Source organism: Prinia subflava, chromosome 16, assembly GCF_021018805.1.
Source record: "Prinia subflava isolate CZ2003 ecotype Zambia chromosome 16, Cam_Psub_1.2, whole genome shotgun sequence".
In the NCBI taxonomy this organism is placed as follows: Eukaryota; Metazoa; Chordata; class Aves; order Passeriformes; family Cisticolidae; genus Prinia; species Prinia subflava.
This window is the reverse complement of record NC_086262.1, coordinates 8,659,481-8,673,954: the sequence shown is the minus strand read 5'-3', so window position 1 is coordinate 8,673,954 and position 14,474 is coordinate 8,659,481. Positions and strand designations below refer to the sequence as shown.

The 14,474-nt window shown below is 49.4% G+C and overlaps 1 protein-coding gene across 5 annotated transcripts in view; it reads right to left on the bottom strand.

Annotated features, from left to right (window-relative positions):
- The window catches only part of TCF7 (transcription factor 7), a 75,723-nt gene extending 65,248 nt beyond the window's left edge, over nt 1-10,475 (bottom strand). Inside the window, exons 1-3 of one of the 5 annotated variants that reach the window (XM_063413768.1) lie at nt 9,727-10,475; nt 9,556-9,622; nt 9,072-9,178 (exon numbers count right to left, since the gene is read on the bottom strand). In XM_063413768.1, the coding sequence (XP_063269838.1) occupies nt 9,072-9,178; nt 9,556-9,622; nt 9,727-9,924 (372 nt within the window). In that variant the 5' untranslated portion in view covers nt 9,925-10,475. Of the gene's footprint in view, nt 1-9,071; nt 9,182-9,555; nt 9,623-9,726 lie in introns of all 5 variants that reach the window. The other 4 variants (XM_063413764.1, XM_063413765.1, XM_063413766.1 and 1 more) reach the window with 4 other exon arrangements.
- Between the last annotated feature and the right edge of the window lie 3,999 nt (nt 10,476-14,474).

Genomic DNA, 14,474 nt, shown 5'->3' with positions numbered 1-14,474 from the left:
GTTTATTTAATTTTTTTTTAAAAATTATTTCTTATTTTATGTTATTGCTTTTGGTTTCAATTTTGGGTTAATATGCATAATCAATTTATCTATTTATTTGATTTATCTAGGCACTCCAAGGAATATTCAGCACAGCATGATGCAATCTTGCAAAACATCACTTGGATTTCTAAAGCCATGTATTTTTCTGGATGGTGAGATTCCAAACCTGGCAATGCCACAGCCTGTGAGTTATAGCAGGAAGCCAAAGCTCAGAGGCCAATTTTTGACCTGGGGTTTGGTGGTGTCAGGGGTTGTGCTGTGTCTCCCACCTGGAATCCAAAGACAACAACTCCTCCTCACTATCCAGACTCCCATACCAGTAATTCCAGGGCAGCAGCACCTAACGAGAATCACCTCATCAGCCTCTCCACGCTAAGAAAAACAAATTTTCATGTGGTAGATCTTACAATGCTTTATTTCCTAAACATGAAAGCAATCTCCACAGTGCCATATCCTCAGTGTCAGAATAAAAACTCCACATTTCTGATCCTTTCTGAGCATTTTGCTGCAAAGAGTCTCTGCCCAGCAACTCCACAACAGTCTTTTCCCAAGTGCCTTTATAAACACAGCCCCTCTGCTCCAGTCAAACACATTTCATGACCTTGGGCTTTCACATTTTACTTTTGTGTGGGTCCCATCAGAGCAGAACCTCAGTTTATGCTCATGTATTCTACTCCTCAGAGCAAACCACAGCAGAAAACAAATTCAACACAGAGCAGACAAGCTGAATCATTTTTAAAAAAAAAAAAAAAAAGGTCTTTTTTTGGCCAGTCTGTGATTACCATGTACCTCTTCAAGGCAGACGTGTACTTTGTATATTACAGTTCCAGATTTTTCAATGGAACAAAGGAGATACTGTTGAGACATTTTTTTGCCTATCATTTAATCAAATGCAAAGTTGTTATAACCGGAGGGGAAAAGTGCTCTAGATTCTAGTATCCAGTTTTACTTTGGTTTCAAAAACTTACCACAGCATGGTTGAGTTTATTGTTTTCTTTTACAAAATACTAATTTTGGGACCCCGTGAAACACAATGAAGCAGATTCTTTTCATGGCAGCTGAGCTGTGTTTAGCAGAGGTGGTGAACAGGAGAGGAGCAGTGGTTTAAAGCCACTTTGGTAACCTCTTGCCCAGCACCTCCAGCCAGCAGAATGCCATGGATGGGGACAGCTGGTTTTGTCAGGTTTTGCTAACCCTTTTAGTGACCAAGTGTCCTGCTTTGTCCATGAAGCCACTTCACAGAGGGGGAGGTGGAAGAGCCCTTCATGGGGAATGGTCATAGATAGCACGTCCAGAGAAAGGCAATGGAGCTGATGGAGGGTCTGGAGCACAGGTCTGATGGGAGCAGGTGAGGGAGACAGGGGGCTCAACCTGGAGTAAAGGATGCTCGGGGGGACCTCCCTGCTGTCCAAAACTACCTGAAAGGAGGGCAGACCCAGGTGTGGGGGGCTTCAGTCTTTTCTCCCAAGTAAGAGACAACAGGATGAGGAAACAGCCTCAAATTGCACCAGGGGGACACTGAGAGTGGATGGAAGGGAAGATTTCTTCACTGAAGAAGCTGACAAGCCCTGGCACAGGCTGTTCAGGGAAGTGGTGGAGTCACTGTTCCTGAAGAGATTTAGAAGATGTGTAGATGTGGCACTTGGGGACATGTTTTAGTGGTAGCCTTGTCAGTGCTGGGTTAAAGATTGGACTCACTGATCTTAGAGGGCTTTTCCAGAATAAATGACTTTATGATCCCAAATTATAAAGACTCAAAGGCAAAAACCAGTGACAGAGCAGTTCTAAGCTGCTCTGTAAGGAGGTGAAGGTAAGAGCTCTGTCCAAGATAACCAACCAAGAAAAAGATGCTGCTGTAATCAAGCCTTAGAGGCACATGCTGTTGCAAAGCCTTCCTTTATGAAACAAAGCCAGTGGGTTTGTGAACCACCAGCACGTGCTGAACTGGCAGTCTCATGACGAGAACAAGACCTTGGTTGATGTTCACAGAGGGTTTGGTCCAGACTTTGCAGGTTCCTTGGACATTCACTCCATGAAACACTCGCACTGCCTGGAGGGAGCTGTGCCCTCTCAGACCAGTGGACAAGCCAGCAGAAAGAACAGGCACCTGGTCTTTACTGATTCAGCCGTATTAAAACTGGAAACTAGGAAGTGAACAGCTCTGTATCCTGTATCCAACCCTCTGAGTCACCCGTTCGCCTACCAAACCTTTGTTTCATCCTCCAGACACAGAGACTAATGAGCAAGTATCTTGTTATAGCCTATTTTTTTGAAAAAAAGAGAGATTCAAAGAACAGCACATGAAAGAGCCTAGAGGGGGGACTCACATGTCCCCACTTGGCACCAGCCTGGGATCTGATCAGTCTGAAAAGCTTTCCCTGCTGCAGTGGCTCTGCAAAAAGAGTTCAGGAAGCAACTTGTACCTTCTCTCCTATTGCTGTGCCCTCCACCCACCACTGGTAAATAATGAGGTAAGAGCATGTGTACATTAGGCTGGCAGAGATGCTGACATAAGCCATCCTGGCTCCCTGGGCAGTGAGGTGGAATGGCAAAGGCATGGGAAACCAGGGGCCCTGAGCAACCTGGTGTAATGGTATCCCTTCCCATGGCAAGGGGTTGGAATGTGATCATCTTTAAGGACCCTTCCAACTCAAACCATTCTGTGTTTCTATGAAATGAGCAGCAAACAAGAGAGGGAGCTGCAGCAGCCATGGCCAAAGCCTCGGAGGGGTGAAGAGAAGCTCCCACAGTGGCCATGCCCTCAAGAAGACAGTTCTGGCACCTAGTCCCTCTTCAAATCAATGGAACAGACAGGGAAAGATAATCCTTGAGGATTTATTGAGGAAATTGTGACTCACACATGGTGCAGGAGATTTTAGCAAGTGAAGAGCAGCACATGCCTGACTGTTGTTCACCCAAACCCACTCTGCCCAGCACAGCCTCCCCAGGAGAGTAATGATGCTCACAAGTGCTCAGGTCCTTTCTCCCCTTCTCTGTGGTGAATTGGCAAGGGGGCTCAAAGGCCAACCCATAGGAAACAAAGACTAAATTTGGTCTGGATGAATCATGGCCAAAAAGCAGATGAAGAACTGCAGATGTGAAATTAATGGCAAGCTGTAGATGCTTCCTCAAAACTGTTGCTGTTTCTCAGCACCAGGCTCTGCCCTGGCCGTAACCACGGTGCCATGTACACACAGACACACAGTCCACACCAGACTGCCACCTCAGGTGTGCAGCTCACACCAACCCATATCCCAATATCCTGCTTCCCTTGCAGATCACGCTACAGATAGAGAGGGTTCAGCCTGTGATTAGGATCTGGGCCTGTGCAGAAGATCTCTGACAGCAGGAGGGAGTCATCCCTCCGGAGCCAGCGTTCCTGTTTAGTCACAGAACACACGCCGTGCTACTGGACCGGGTACCTGGCAGAGCAAGGCCAGCACATCCCCCTGCGTGGATCAGCCAGGGTTTTCAGGCCAATACAGGAATTTAATGGTGCCAAGAGAGTCATGGCACGAGAGGGACTACAACTGTGAGGCAACACACGAGTGAGCACATTGCAGAGCCCCTCCTGCTCCCCCTTCTCTCAGTTACAGCTCTGGATACCAGACCAGCTCTGTACTTTTCATCCTGGATGTGCCACGTGCCACTCAAACCCAAATCACTTTATTCTTCACAGTTAAAATTTTAAAACCACTAATCACTAACATGACTGAGCTTCAGGAACTTGAGTTTATGTTAAGTGTTTGCTTTTCCCTCCAGACTCTCAACTGGTCAAGCCTATAAAATTTCACAAGCAGCAATGGTTGGAAATTTGCAGGAACAGTGCCTTTACCATACACATCTCATAGCAACTCCCTGCCAACAAAGCATCTCAGGCTTGGACAGCCAGTGCCAGGGAAGCCTGTGAAGGAATCCCAGTGGGAGACCAGATATAGTTGAACTGTCTGAATCACATGCACACTTACTCACATGCACAGATTTACATAAAACTTGCCTTTGTTTCCCTGTGACATTTTGCCTTCTCTTTTTTCATTCCAAACAATTTTAAAAATAAGGTTATATTAGACCACACACATCCAGGGCTGTATCATGTCGCTGCTTCTTAAGCAGAACTCTCTAATTATTTCAAAGGGAAGTTCTGCTTCAAAATTGAGGGTGTGATATGAACTCAGAAATTAACACAAGAATTTTCCTTGGGGGAACCAAGACTGAATCAGACATGCAATAAATGACCTCGTAAGCGCTGTGCCTTGGTACCTCCACATATCCAAAACTGTGCTTTAACACAAAACATTATTTTCATCATTATCTTATTTCAAGCTAGGTAGAAGAGCTGAAAGAAGTGGATTTGCTCTGGTCAGGAACAAATTACTCATCTGTCTGTCTGCCTGGAGGTCCATCCACAGCCACCGCACTCCTGACGCTTTCTGCCACTGGGAATGTAACAATCCACAGGGACAGGGAACCATCCCAGAGAGGTCCTGCAGTGCAAGCCCTGCTGCCAGGGAACCTGGCTGGGAAGCTGCTCTCCCACAGCAGCAGGCACTGCTGGAACACACAGAGCTGGCTTCCAGCTGCTCTCCTTCCTCCCTCCACGCATAACATCTGGAGAGGGATGCAGCAGTCCTCTCACACCAACAAATCCCAATCACACGGTGACTCCGGGGAGTTTTCCCACTGGTTTCAACAAGATCAGAACTCAACACAGGAAAAAGCAATCCTAAACTATTGCCCCAACAGTGCAAGTCAGGACAGAAAGGCAGAGAAGCAGATGAGCTGCAGATTTCCTTCTGCCAGTCTCCTCCTGCAGAGGGATGGAGCAGCCTTGGGAAAGGGGCTGCAGCAGAAGCAGCCTTGTCCTGGGGCTCAGCTGCTGCTGTTCAGCTGCTGTCCAGTGAAGAGCAGCCCCAGACTGCAGCTCCATGCTTTTTGACCTCATGTCAGACACTCGCGCCCTGTGGCCCCAGGCCAGCAGTAACTGCACTTTCATCTTGCCCAGCCCAAGGGGACATTTCATACCCTCTGAACAAGCTCAAGGAGCCCAGAGAACCACAGGGATCAGGCTCTGAAAAGCAACATTATTTGTGAGCCCTGCTGTCTTATTTGGGGGCTTCAGCTGCGCGGGGCTTGCGGAGGTACACCCACTCTTCTGCTCCCATGTAAGCCCTGGTTTGACAACTTAGTAATTAAGAAAATGAGGTAGTGTCTGTTTTCCAAAGAAAAGGAGGCTCTTGCACTTCTGTTTCTCACACAGACAGGAAGTCCAGTGTCTCAGCTTTACATACAGAACACTTTAATCCTGTCTTTACACCCCTCACACTCACCAAACACATCTGAAGTGCACAGAAGGTGTGAGGAGCTCCCCTCAGATCCCTCCCATCCATGGGAGCAGGGCGACCTCATGCCCTATATACAGGGCAGCATGGCTCATTCCCCTATTTTATAAACCTATTTACAAAAAGAACTTAAAGGAACTTAAAGGAACTTATATAAGAGCTCCTTTTACCATTTAACTACCACGCAGTACAAGATATAACAATGTTCAGAAAACCCCCTCGGGTCTAAACTCAATTATACAACTGTAGCAAGAAAAATATTTTAATCTGATCAAAGTGTTAACATGTTTGACCATGTCTGACCTCTAATGTTTGTAACCACCTAAAAGGCTGCTGCTCTTACTAAGGATGTACCTTAATTTGATTTAAAGTCATTTGTACTATTTAAAAAAGGATATAGTTTTATGATTTTATATTTAATTTAGAAAAACAGTTCCTCAACTTGCTCATATTCTTTGGAAGTTTCTCTGCAGATTTTTAACCCATAAGTCCTATATATTTCACTCTGGGAAAAGCTGGACTTTGCATAGGATGGGATAAAGTGGAGCCTTGAACAACCACACACGTAACACCTGAGAGGCAGAGATGGCTCTCCTGGGGCCCTGCAGAGTGCCAGGATTTCAGATGCACGCACAGGCAATGCCAAGGTGCTCTTAAACAGCCCTGACTGAGTGTGCCCTCCCCAGCCCGGCAGCTGAGGGGGTTCACAGCTCCCAGAACAAGGGACACTGGGCTCAGCCCTGTCCTCAGCTCCAGAAGCTGCCCACGCCCCCAGCTCTACTGCCAGCCCAGGAAACCTGTGCCTGCCCAATCCAGCAGCACTCCAGCTGAATCATCCCACACTGGCATGTGCCACCTTCAGCCAAGGAGGGCCACCCAGCTGTGGGGAGCTCCTGGCACTCCTCTGCTGCTGGCCCTCCAGGGACCATCAGCTGTGCTTGGGCTGGCTGCTGCTAGCACCCAGCCCTGCCCCAGCCCTGCTCAGAGCATCGCTTCGGAGCGGCAGCACCGCGCGTAAATAACGTAAATAATGCTGGGTGTGTTTGGTAAAAAGAGGCAATTTTGGCTGGGAGATGTGGGGACCTGAGCAGGATGCTCGGGTGAGCTGCATAACAGTTAGTGGCTACAAACACCTTGAGGGGAAACAAAGCAAAAGTGGTGCTGCTGACAAAATCAGAAAGAAAATAGGAAAGCAGCACCCCGGTACTGCTGGTAGCAACACACCCAGCCAGGCAGGTGCTGGAGCCGGTCCAGAGCCACTTGCAGCTCCCTCACAGGGTTCACGGGGAGCCCACTGAAAAAAATGTGGTTTCACAGAGCACTGCAGGGCAGGGGTTCAGCCCCAGCCTCAGTGCTGGCTGCTCTGCATCTTTCAGGGAGTTATACTCTATTTTCAATCAGGTAAATTACTGTTTTCAATGTAAAGCCCTGACAGTTTGCCAAAGCACTCCTGGTTTAATTTTTTAATTGATTTTTTTTTTAAGATTCTAAAATTAACCCTACTTGCAAACAACTGTTTCCAGGAAGCCTCATTAACCAAAATACAATCTCCACTATCAAGTGCATGCATGATTGTGATATGTAATCCTATTCACTCACACAACCCTCCTCCCCGACTCTACTTGCGCTAAAGTGTTAATTAAACACACTTTTATGGATGGTTAAGTATCTGCAATCTTCAGTCACACATCTGACCTCCTCAATTATTGGAAGCAGCCACCAGATTATAGCCCACACTTTATATAATGTACACAGCAGCAATAAATCTATATGAGAGCAAGCCATAATTTACCATGATAACATTTGCACAGTCAATAGAAACGTAAGATGAAATTGCCCAGAATTATACACTGAAATAGTTATTGTAATAAGTTGAAAAACCGCAAGACCAGCCTTCATCTGAGGAAGAAAACTTCCCCTGTCTGCTAGGTAACAGATTTTTAACTGAAAACATCAAATTAGCTCTTCATAAACCACAGCAGGATCCAAACAGGTCTAAAGGCAGCTGTTTGAGGCATGGGATGATTTTGGTGGCTCTCAAGGGGATGGGATCCTTTCTTCTCTGCTACTTACGTCTTCTCCCCTTCGAGTTCTGCAGTCTATTTGCTCTTGTCTGCTGCTCTGACAGCAACTGCCTAGATTTTATTCTGTTATCAAGGGAAAAGGTGATTCCTAAACCACTTTATAAATCTACTTTATAGCTTAGCTGCTAATAAATAGGCTACTGCACTTTGCTGCCCATCTAGGAAGAGTTTAAGATTAAAAGAAATATTTCACCATAGCAAAAAGATGCTGGACTAACTTAACTCTGGACTTACCCAGATTCTAACTCAGGAAGCAAATTAGGTGTGTTTACATAAGACAAATTTAAAAGCATTTAAAGTTTATCAGGAAGAGAACACCTTAATATTTTGGGGAATGAGGGGGATACCTGGTATCTGGATAAGGTGGGAAGCACCAGAAGAAATGCTTATTTGAGTTACAACATAAGTTGGCCCTGCCCTGCAAATACATCTTTTTGTGCTGTAAACTGATGGAAGACTTAAAATTTAGGGATAAATCCTTTATAACCTGCAAACTTCAGCAAAGTTCCAGCAGTCAGCCAGGAAAACTGAATCCCCTAGGAAAAGCTGTGTGGGGTACAGGCTCTTGCAGGGTCCTGTCTCCTGCTACCCAGGCCAGCTGGGTCAGGTGTGAGGGTACGGCACTGGTTTCCACAAATAAATTTAAGTTTCATACTCTACAGTCCATCCATTTTTCGTAACACCAGTTTTACATCCTACCGCTCTTGCGAACAAATGACTGGAATTAAGCATGGGTTTATATATTCTTTTAAACTTTATCCCTTTAAAGGTTAAAACCTGAACCTGAAATAAACCAGATTACATTCTGTCCTCACTTGCTGACAGCCAATGCAGAACAATGTCTGCAAGAAATGCAGCAGTGCTGGCTCCCAGGAGCGACACCAGCATCGACTGTCTGCTGCAACGTCAGGACATTATTTTCTGAAGTTCTGACCAAGATGGTGATGGGAAAAGACAGCTTTTGTAAAGAAGATTTTAGTTTAATCATTCAGATAGCAAAACCTAGAAACATGAGAACATACAGAATTGCTAAAGCTAATTTAAACTGAGAGGGAAAAACTTTACAGGAAGAAGACGGGAAGAGTACTCCAGCAGCACGAAGCCTTTTCCTGAACTTCTATTGCCATTTTAGAAGCACAAGGTCCATTTCCTGGGCCATCATCCACAACAGAGCCCTAACACACAGCACGCCAGAACCTGGATGTTTTACAGGCAGGTTCAAGCTCAGCTGCGGGACACAACCCTGAACACAAACACAAAGACCAGGAGCTGCTCCTTCCAAAGGCCATGACCCAGAAAAAGGAAGGGAATTCTTCCATGAGATATTTGACTGCTGGAAGAGTAAAGCCAAACCTAGAGAATGAGGAGACTGGAAAAGCAGCTCCTTCAGCAAATTCGGAGTGCAGCAGGCACTTCCTGCCGAGCATCTCTCCCCCTTCCCACTGCTTTTCTTTTTGGCTTGGACAGAACAGTGTCCAGATATTTCAGAAACTGGGCTCCAATTTGTCAGGAAAAAAACACGTGTAGGTGCCTGCACAATACCTGCAACATACTTCAGCAGTGAGAGAGGCCACAAAACTTCTCCGAAAGGAGAGGAGGAACTTACCAGAGGTGACATAGATCCATTGGGCAGATACGGATCTGAGAGCATCAGGAAAGGGTAACCAGAATAGGCAGATCCTTTATACATCCCCGAGTCCTGATGTTTCATGCCTGCTGAAATCAATGTTCCCTGTCAAAATTCGTCTTATTACAGGTGACTCCTCTGCCTGTCGGGGGTCCCCAAAGAGGTTACAACATGTTGTGGGGGTCTTGTTGTCCCATACTCCTCAGAGAAGGAGCTGGGGAGCGCCGGGGTCCCCCCTGGGTGCGGACTCCCACAGTGGGGACACCGGGAAGCCTCGGTGCTGTCAGGATCGCCTTTCCCACGGGGGGCTGCGGTGACCAGGCTGGCATCCCTCACTCCCAGGGGTGTCAGGGCCATGGGCTGGGGAACCGGGGGGTCCAGTACTAGACTGGGGAAGACCAGCGGGAACCGGGAATGGGGAGAGGGGGCCACACAGAGACACGCGGAGGTGGCTGTGACTAACCATCATCCATGTGGTCCGGGAGCTTCTCCTGGTACACCCGCTGCGGATCCTGCACTCGCCGGAGGGCCTGCACGGGGAGGAGAGAGAGGGGCAGCGCGGGGGCGTGGGGCGGGGGCCGCGGCGGGGCGGGGGGCGCGGGGCCGCCGTGCGGGGCGCTCCGGCCCGGCTCACCTCGGCATCGGCGGCGGCGGCGGCCGGGCTGCCGCTGCCTTCCGACTCGTTCACCAGCGAGGACTTGAGGTCGGCCAGGTCGCGCTCGGTGAAGGCGTTCTCGGGGATCTTCTCCTCCTGCTCGCCCTCGTCCTTGAAGGCCAGCATCTCGTCCGTGGCGCCCAGGTCGTCCCCGCCGCCGCTGCCCAGCTGCGGCATTTTCCTCCCGCCGCTCCCTCCCCGCCGCGCAGCAACTTTCCCGGCGAGTATTGTTCTCCCGGATCAAGCCCTTCGCAATTTTTTTTTTTTCTCCTCTCCCTCAATTATTTTTTCCTCCTCTTGAAAAAAAAACTAAAAATAAAAAATAGCTCCCTCTTGAATTTTTTTTCTTTTTAAAGTTTTTTCCTCCTTTCAACTTTTAAAGTTTTTTTCCCCCTTTAATTTTGTTCCCCCTTTCCAAATTCCCTTTAAATCCTTCCTTTAGAAAATACGAAGATTTGCTTTTCCCTCGTCACTCTTTTCTTTGCCCCCCTCCCTTCTCCCCTCCCCGCTCCCGCTCCCGCTCCCGCGGGGGGCTCGGCAGGCTGCGGGCGGGCAGGCGCCGCGGGATGCCGGGCTCCGGGGGCGCCCCCGTGCCGCCGCCGCCCCCCCGCCCTCCGAGCCCCGGGAAGTTTGGCTGGAGCAGCGGGCGCCGGCGGCTGGCGGAGCACGGAGCGCCCGGTCCGACTGCGAGCGCGACGGCGCGGCGGGCGAGCGCTGCGACATCAAAGCGACCGCCGGGTGATTGGCAGCGCCGGGGCGGGGCCGGGGGCGGGCACACGCGGGGACACGCACACACACCGGGACACAGACCGGGACACACACACACACCGGGATACACAGACCGGGACACAGACCGGGATAGACACTGGGACACACACACACACCGGGGTACACACACCGGGACACAGACCGGGATAGACACTGGGACATACACACACCGGGGTACACACACACACCGGGACACTGACCGGGATACACACTGGGACACACACACACCGGGGTACACACACACACCGGGACACTGACCGGGATAGACACTGGGACATACACACACACCGGGGTACACACACACACCGGGACACAGACCGGGACACACACACACACCGGGATACACAGACCGGGACACAGACCGGGATAGACACTGGGACATACACACACACCGGGGTACACACACACACCGGGACACTCACACACACACCGGGACACAGACCGGGATAGACACTGGGACATACACACACCGGGGTACACACACACACCGGGACACTGACCGGGATACACACTGGGACACACACACACCAGGACACACACACACACCGGGATACAGACCGGGATACACAGGGACACACACACACCGGGACACACACACACACTGGGACACACACCGGGACACACACACACTGGGACACGCACACACACTGGGACACGCACACCGTGATACACAGACCGGGACACACAGAGGGACGCACACAATGGGACACACACCGGGACACACACACCGGGACACACACACCGGGACACACACATTGAGACACACACACTGGGACACACACACACTGGGACACACACTGAGACACACACCAGGACACACACACTGGGACACACACACACTGGGACACACACACTGGGACACACACACACTGGGACACACACTGAGACACACACTGGGACACACACACTGGGACACGCACACTGGGACACGCACACTGAGACACACACACACCGGGACACACACACTGGGACACACACTGAGACACACACACTGGGACACACACCGGGACACACACACTGGGACACACACCGGGACACACGCACCGGGACACACACACTGAGACACACACACTGGGACACACACACACTGGGACACACACACACACTGGGACACACACACTGGGACACACACCGGGACACACACACTGGGACACACACACTGGGACACGCACACACTGGGACACGCACACACTGGGACATGCACACACTGGGACACACACACTGGGACACGCACACTGGGACACACACTGAGACACACACCGGGACACGCACACTGGGACACGCACACTGGGACACACACCGGGACACATGGGCACACGCCGCGGGGCCGAGTCCCTGCGTTACAGGCACAGCCAGCCCGACGCTGTCCCCACGACGGCGCTGCGGCGGGGTGACCCCCTCCCGGCCCGCTGGGTGGGGGCTGCGGGGGGCCCCAGGGTGGGCAACACCGGGGGCTGCCCTGGGTGTGTGTGCACGGCTGTGACACACTCGGGTATGCACACGCATCTCTGCTTGCACATCTGCACACACACCTGTGCCTACCTTTGTGCACACATGCCTGCACACACGGACATGCCTGCATGCACATCTGAGCACACACTCACATGCCCCATGCACGCCCGTGCCCATCCACGTTCCTGCATACCCTTCTGTGCACACACATCTGCACACACACCTTGGTACAGGCTCACCTGCAGCCACCCCTGCATGCCCACAGCTGAGCACACACCTGCACACGTCGGTGCTTACTCATACATGCATGGCTGCACGTGCACATCTCACACACATCCACACATACGTGTGTGTGCACAGTCTGTACACACACAGCAGCATGTCAGGGTCTGCACGGCCCCCCACATGTCTCTGCAGGTGTGTGTGTGCACAGCTACACACACACCTGTGTACACACACAGCATGCACGTCTGGCACACACGAGCACTCACACAGCAGCACACGGCAGTGGGATCCACACACAGCCCCAGAGACACAAAAGAACACGTAGCTGCACACATCAGCATGCACAGCCACACATCTGCAGACATATCTGTGCACACAATCTGCACACACAAACACGTCTGCACACTCACATTCACCTATGAATGTACAAGCACAGATCAGCAGCACATGACTTCACACAGAGGACAGAAGGCCATACATGGAACTGCTGACACACATCAGCACATGTGTGCACACAGACATGTCAGCTCATACGGGTGTGCACTCACATAAGAACACATCAGCACGTGTGTGCACACACTGAGCCATCAGGACACGTATGTGTGCACAGACAGATGCATGAACACGTAAACCTCTACACAGTAAGACACCAGGACGTGTATGTGTGCACACAGACACGCCTCAGCACGTATATGTGTGTGCTGAAACTCATCATGGTGTGTGTACAAACACACACTGCAACATCAGCACACGTATGTGTGCACAGATAGGCATGAACACACACACACACGCTGGGACACGTCAGGGCACGTATGTCTGAGCACACACAGCACACGTGTGTGCCCACACACACACACAGAGCCAGGACAGCTGCCCATTGCCAGCTGTGGGTGCAGGCACAGCTGTGCCACACGTGGGTGCCACTGGCCACCCGCCGTGCGTGCCCCGGGCACGGGCGGTGCTCCCTCGGCCCCTTCGCAGCACAGACGTGACGTGGGGTGGCACAAAATTATTAGGGTCAGGAAACAAGAAATTACCATCTTCACAGCCCATTCCGAAGGCACTAGACACTTGTGTGTTGGCGTCGGAGGGTTTTTTAAGCAGTTCCCATGGAAAAGGAAACTCCCCATCCCTTCTGATCACACACGACAGGTCCTGTGCATGTCTCCAGTAGCTTAAAACAACACACCGATATTTATTTTCCTTAATTAAGATTGCATAAGATAGCCCTGGGTCCTGGAGACTCTGCTACAGACTGTAATGACGCCATGTAAATTGTTTTTTATGACCCAATATACAACATATTGTCACATTCAGCCCTTGAATAGGAAGCTAAAAATCTTGGTCCCTATTTTTCTTGTTAATTAAGGTATTATTACTAGGGATATAATCTCATTACTTTTTGGGGAGGAGAAGAACTAGTTGGAGCCACTTTGAAAAGTACTTGAAAATATTTAAATGGAGCAAAATCTGTCTTTCTGCTAATTGCTGATTTTGCATGACATAAAATAATTGTTCTGATTTTGGGGCACAGTTGATGCTGGGCTGAAGAGGATGGGAGAGGGAAGGATGCTGTTTGCTTTTTTCCTGCTCAATTTTCTCCTCCAAATGAACGAGCTGCCCCATAGGAAACTCTGTCGGCAAATTTCCATTCTTTTAAACATCCCAAAAATAAAATAAGATGCAGCCACTTTGAGGAATAATCATTTGAATGAAATATTTGCTACTTTAAGATTTTTTTTTCCTTCTTTCAGATGATCCTCTTGTTTTGCATGTGAAAAAAAAATCGTCTGAGATTTACAGCCCTCCCAAATGGAGATAAAGCCTTGGCAATGAGTTGGAAACCTGTTGTAATCTGTGATCCAGGAAACAAAGAGCCTCATTAATGCAGAGACTTTGGTGAGCCTTTGATGTTAGCTAGCATAGCATTCACTCTCAGTTCCATTTGCATTTAAACATTCATAAAAACATCATCTCTGCTTCCTTTGCCTTAAGCAATTTAGGAGTAAAGTATAGCTTCTATTTAAAGAAACCCACTGTGGTGAGGCTTAGAATACAAATATCACATAATCTTCAAGCAGAGCAAATATTTTATCCTACATTTCTGGTGGGCACATTTAATAATATTATATGTCAGACCCAAAATAAAATATCCATCTTATTTTCATTAACCTTACACCACATACTCGAGTGAAAAGGGAAAACGGGCCCTGTTAATTCTAAATATACTACATACCAATTTGTGGAAGGAAGAGAATCCACAGGATTTTACATTATTGACA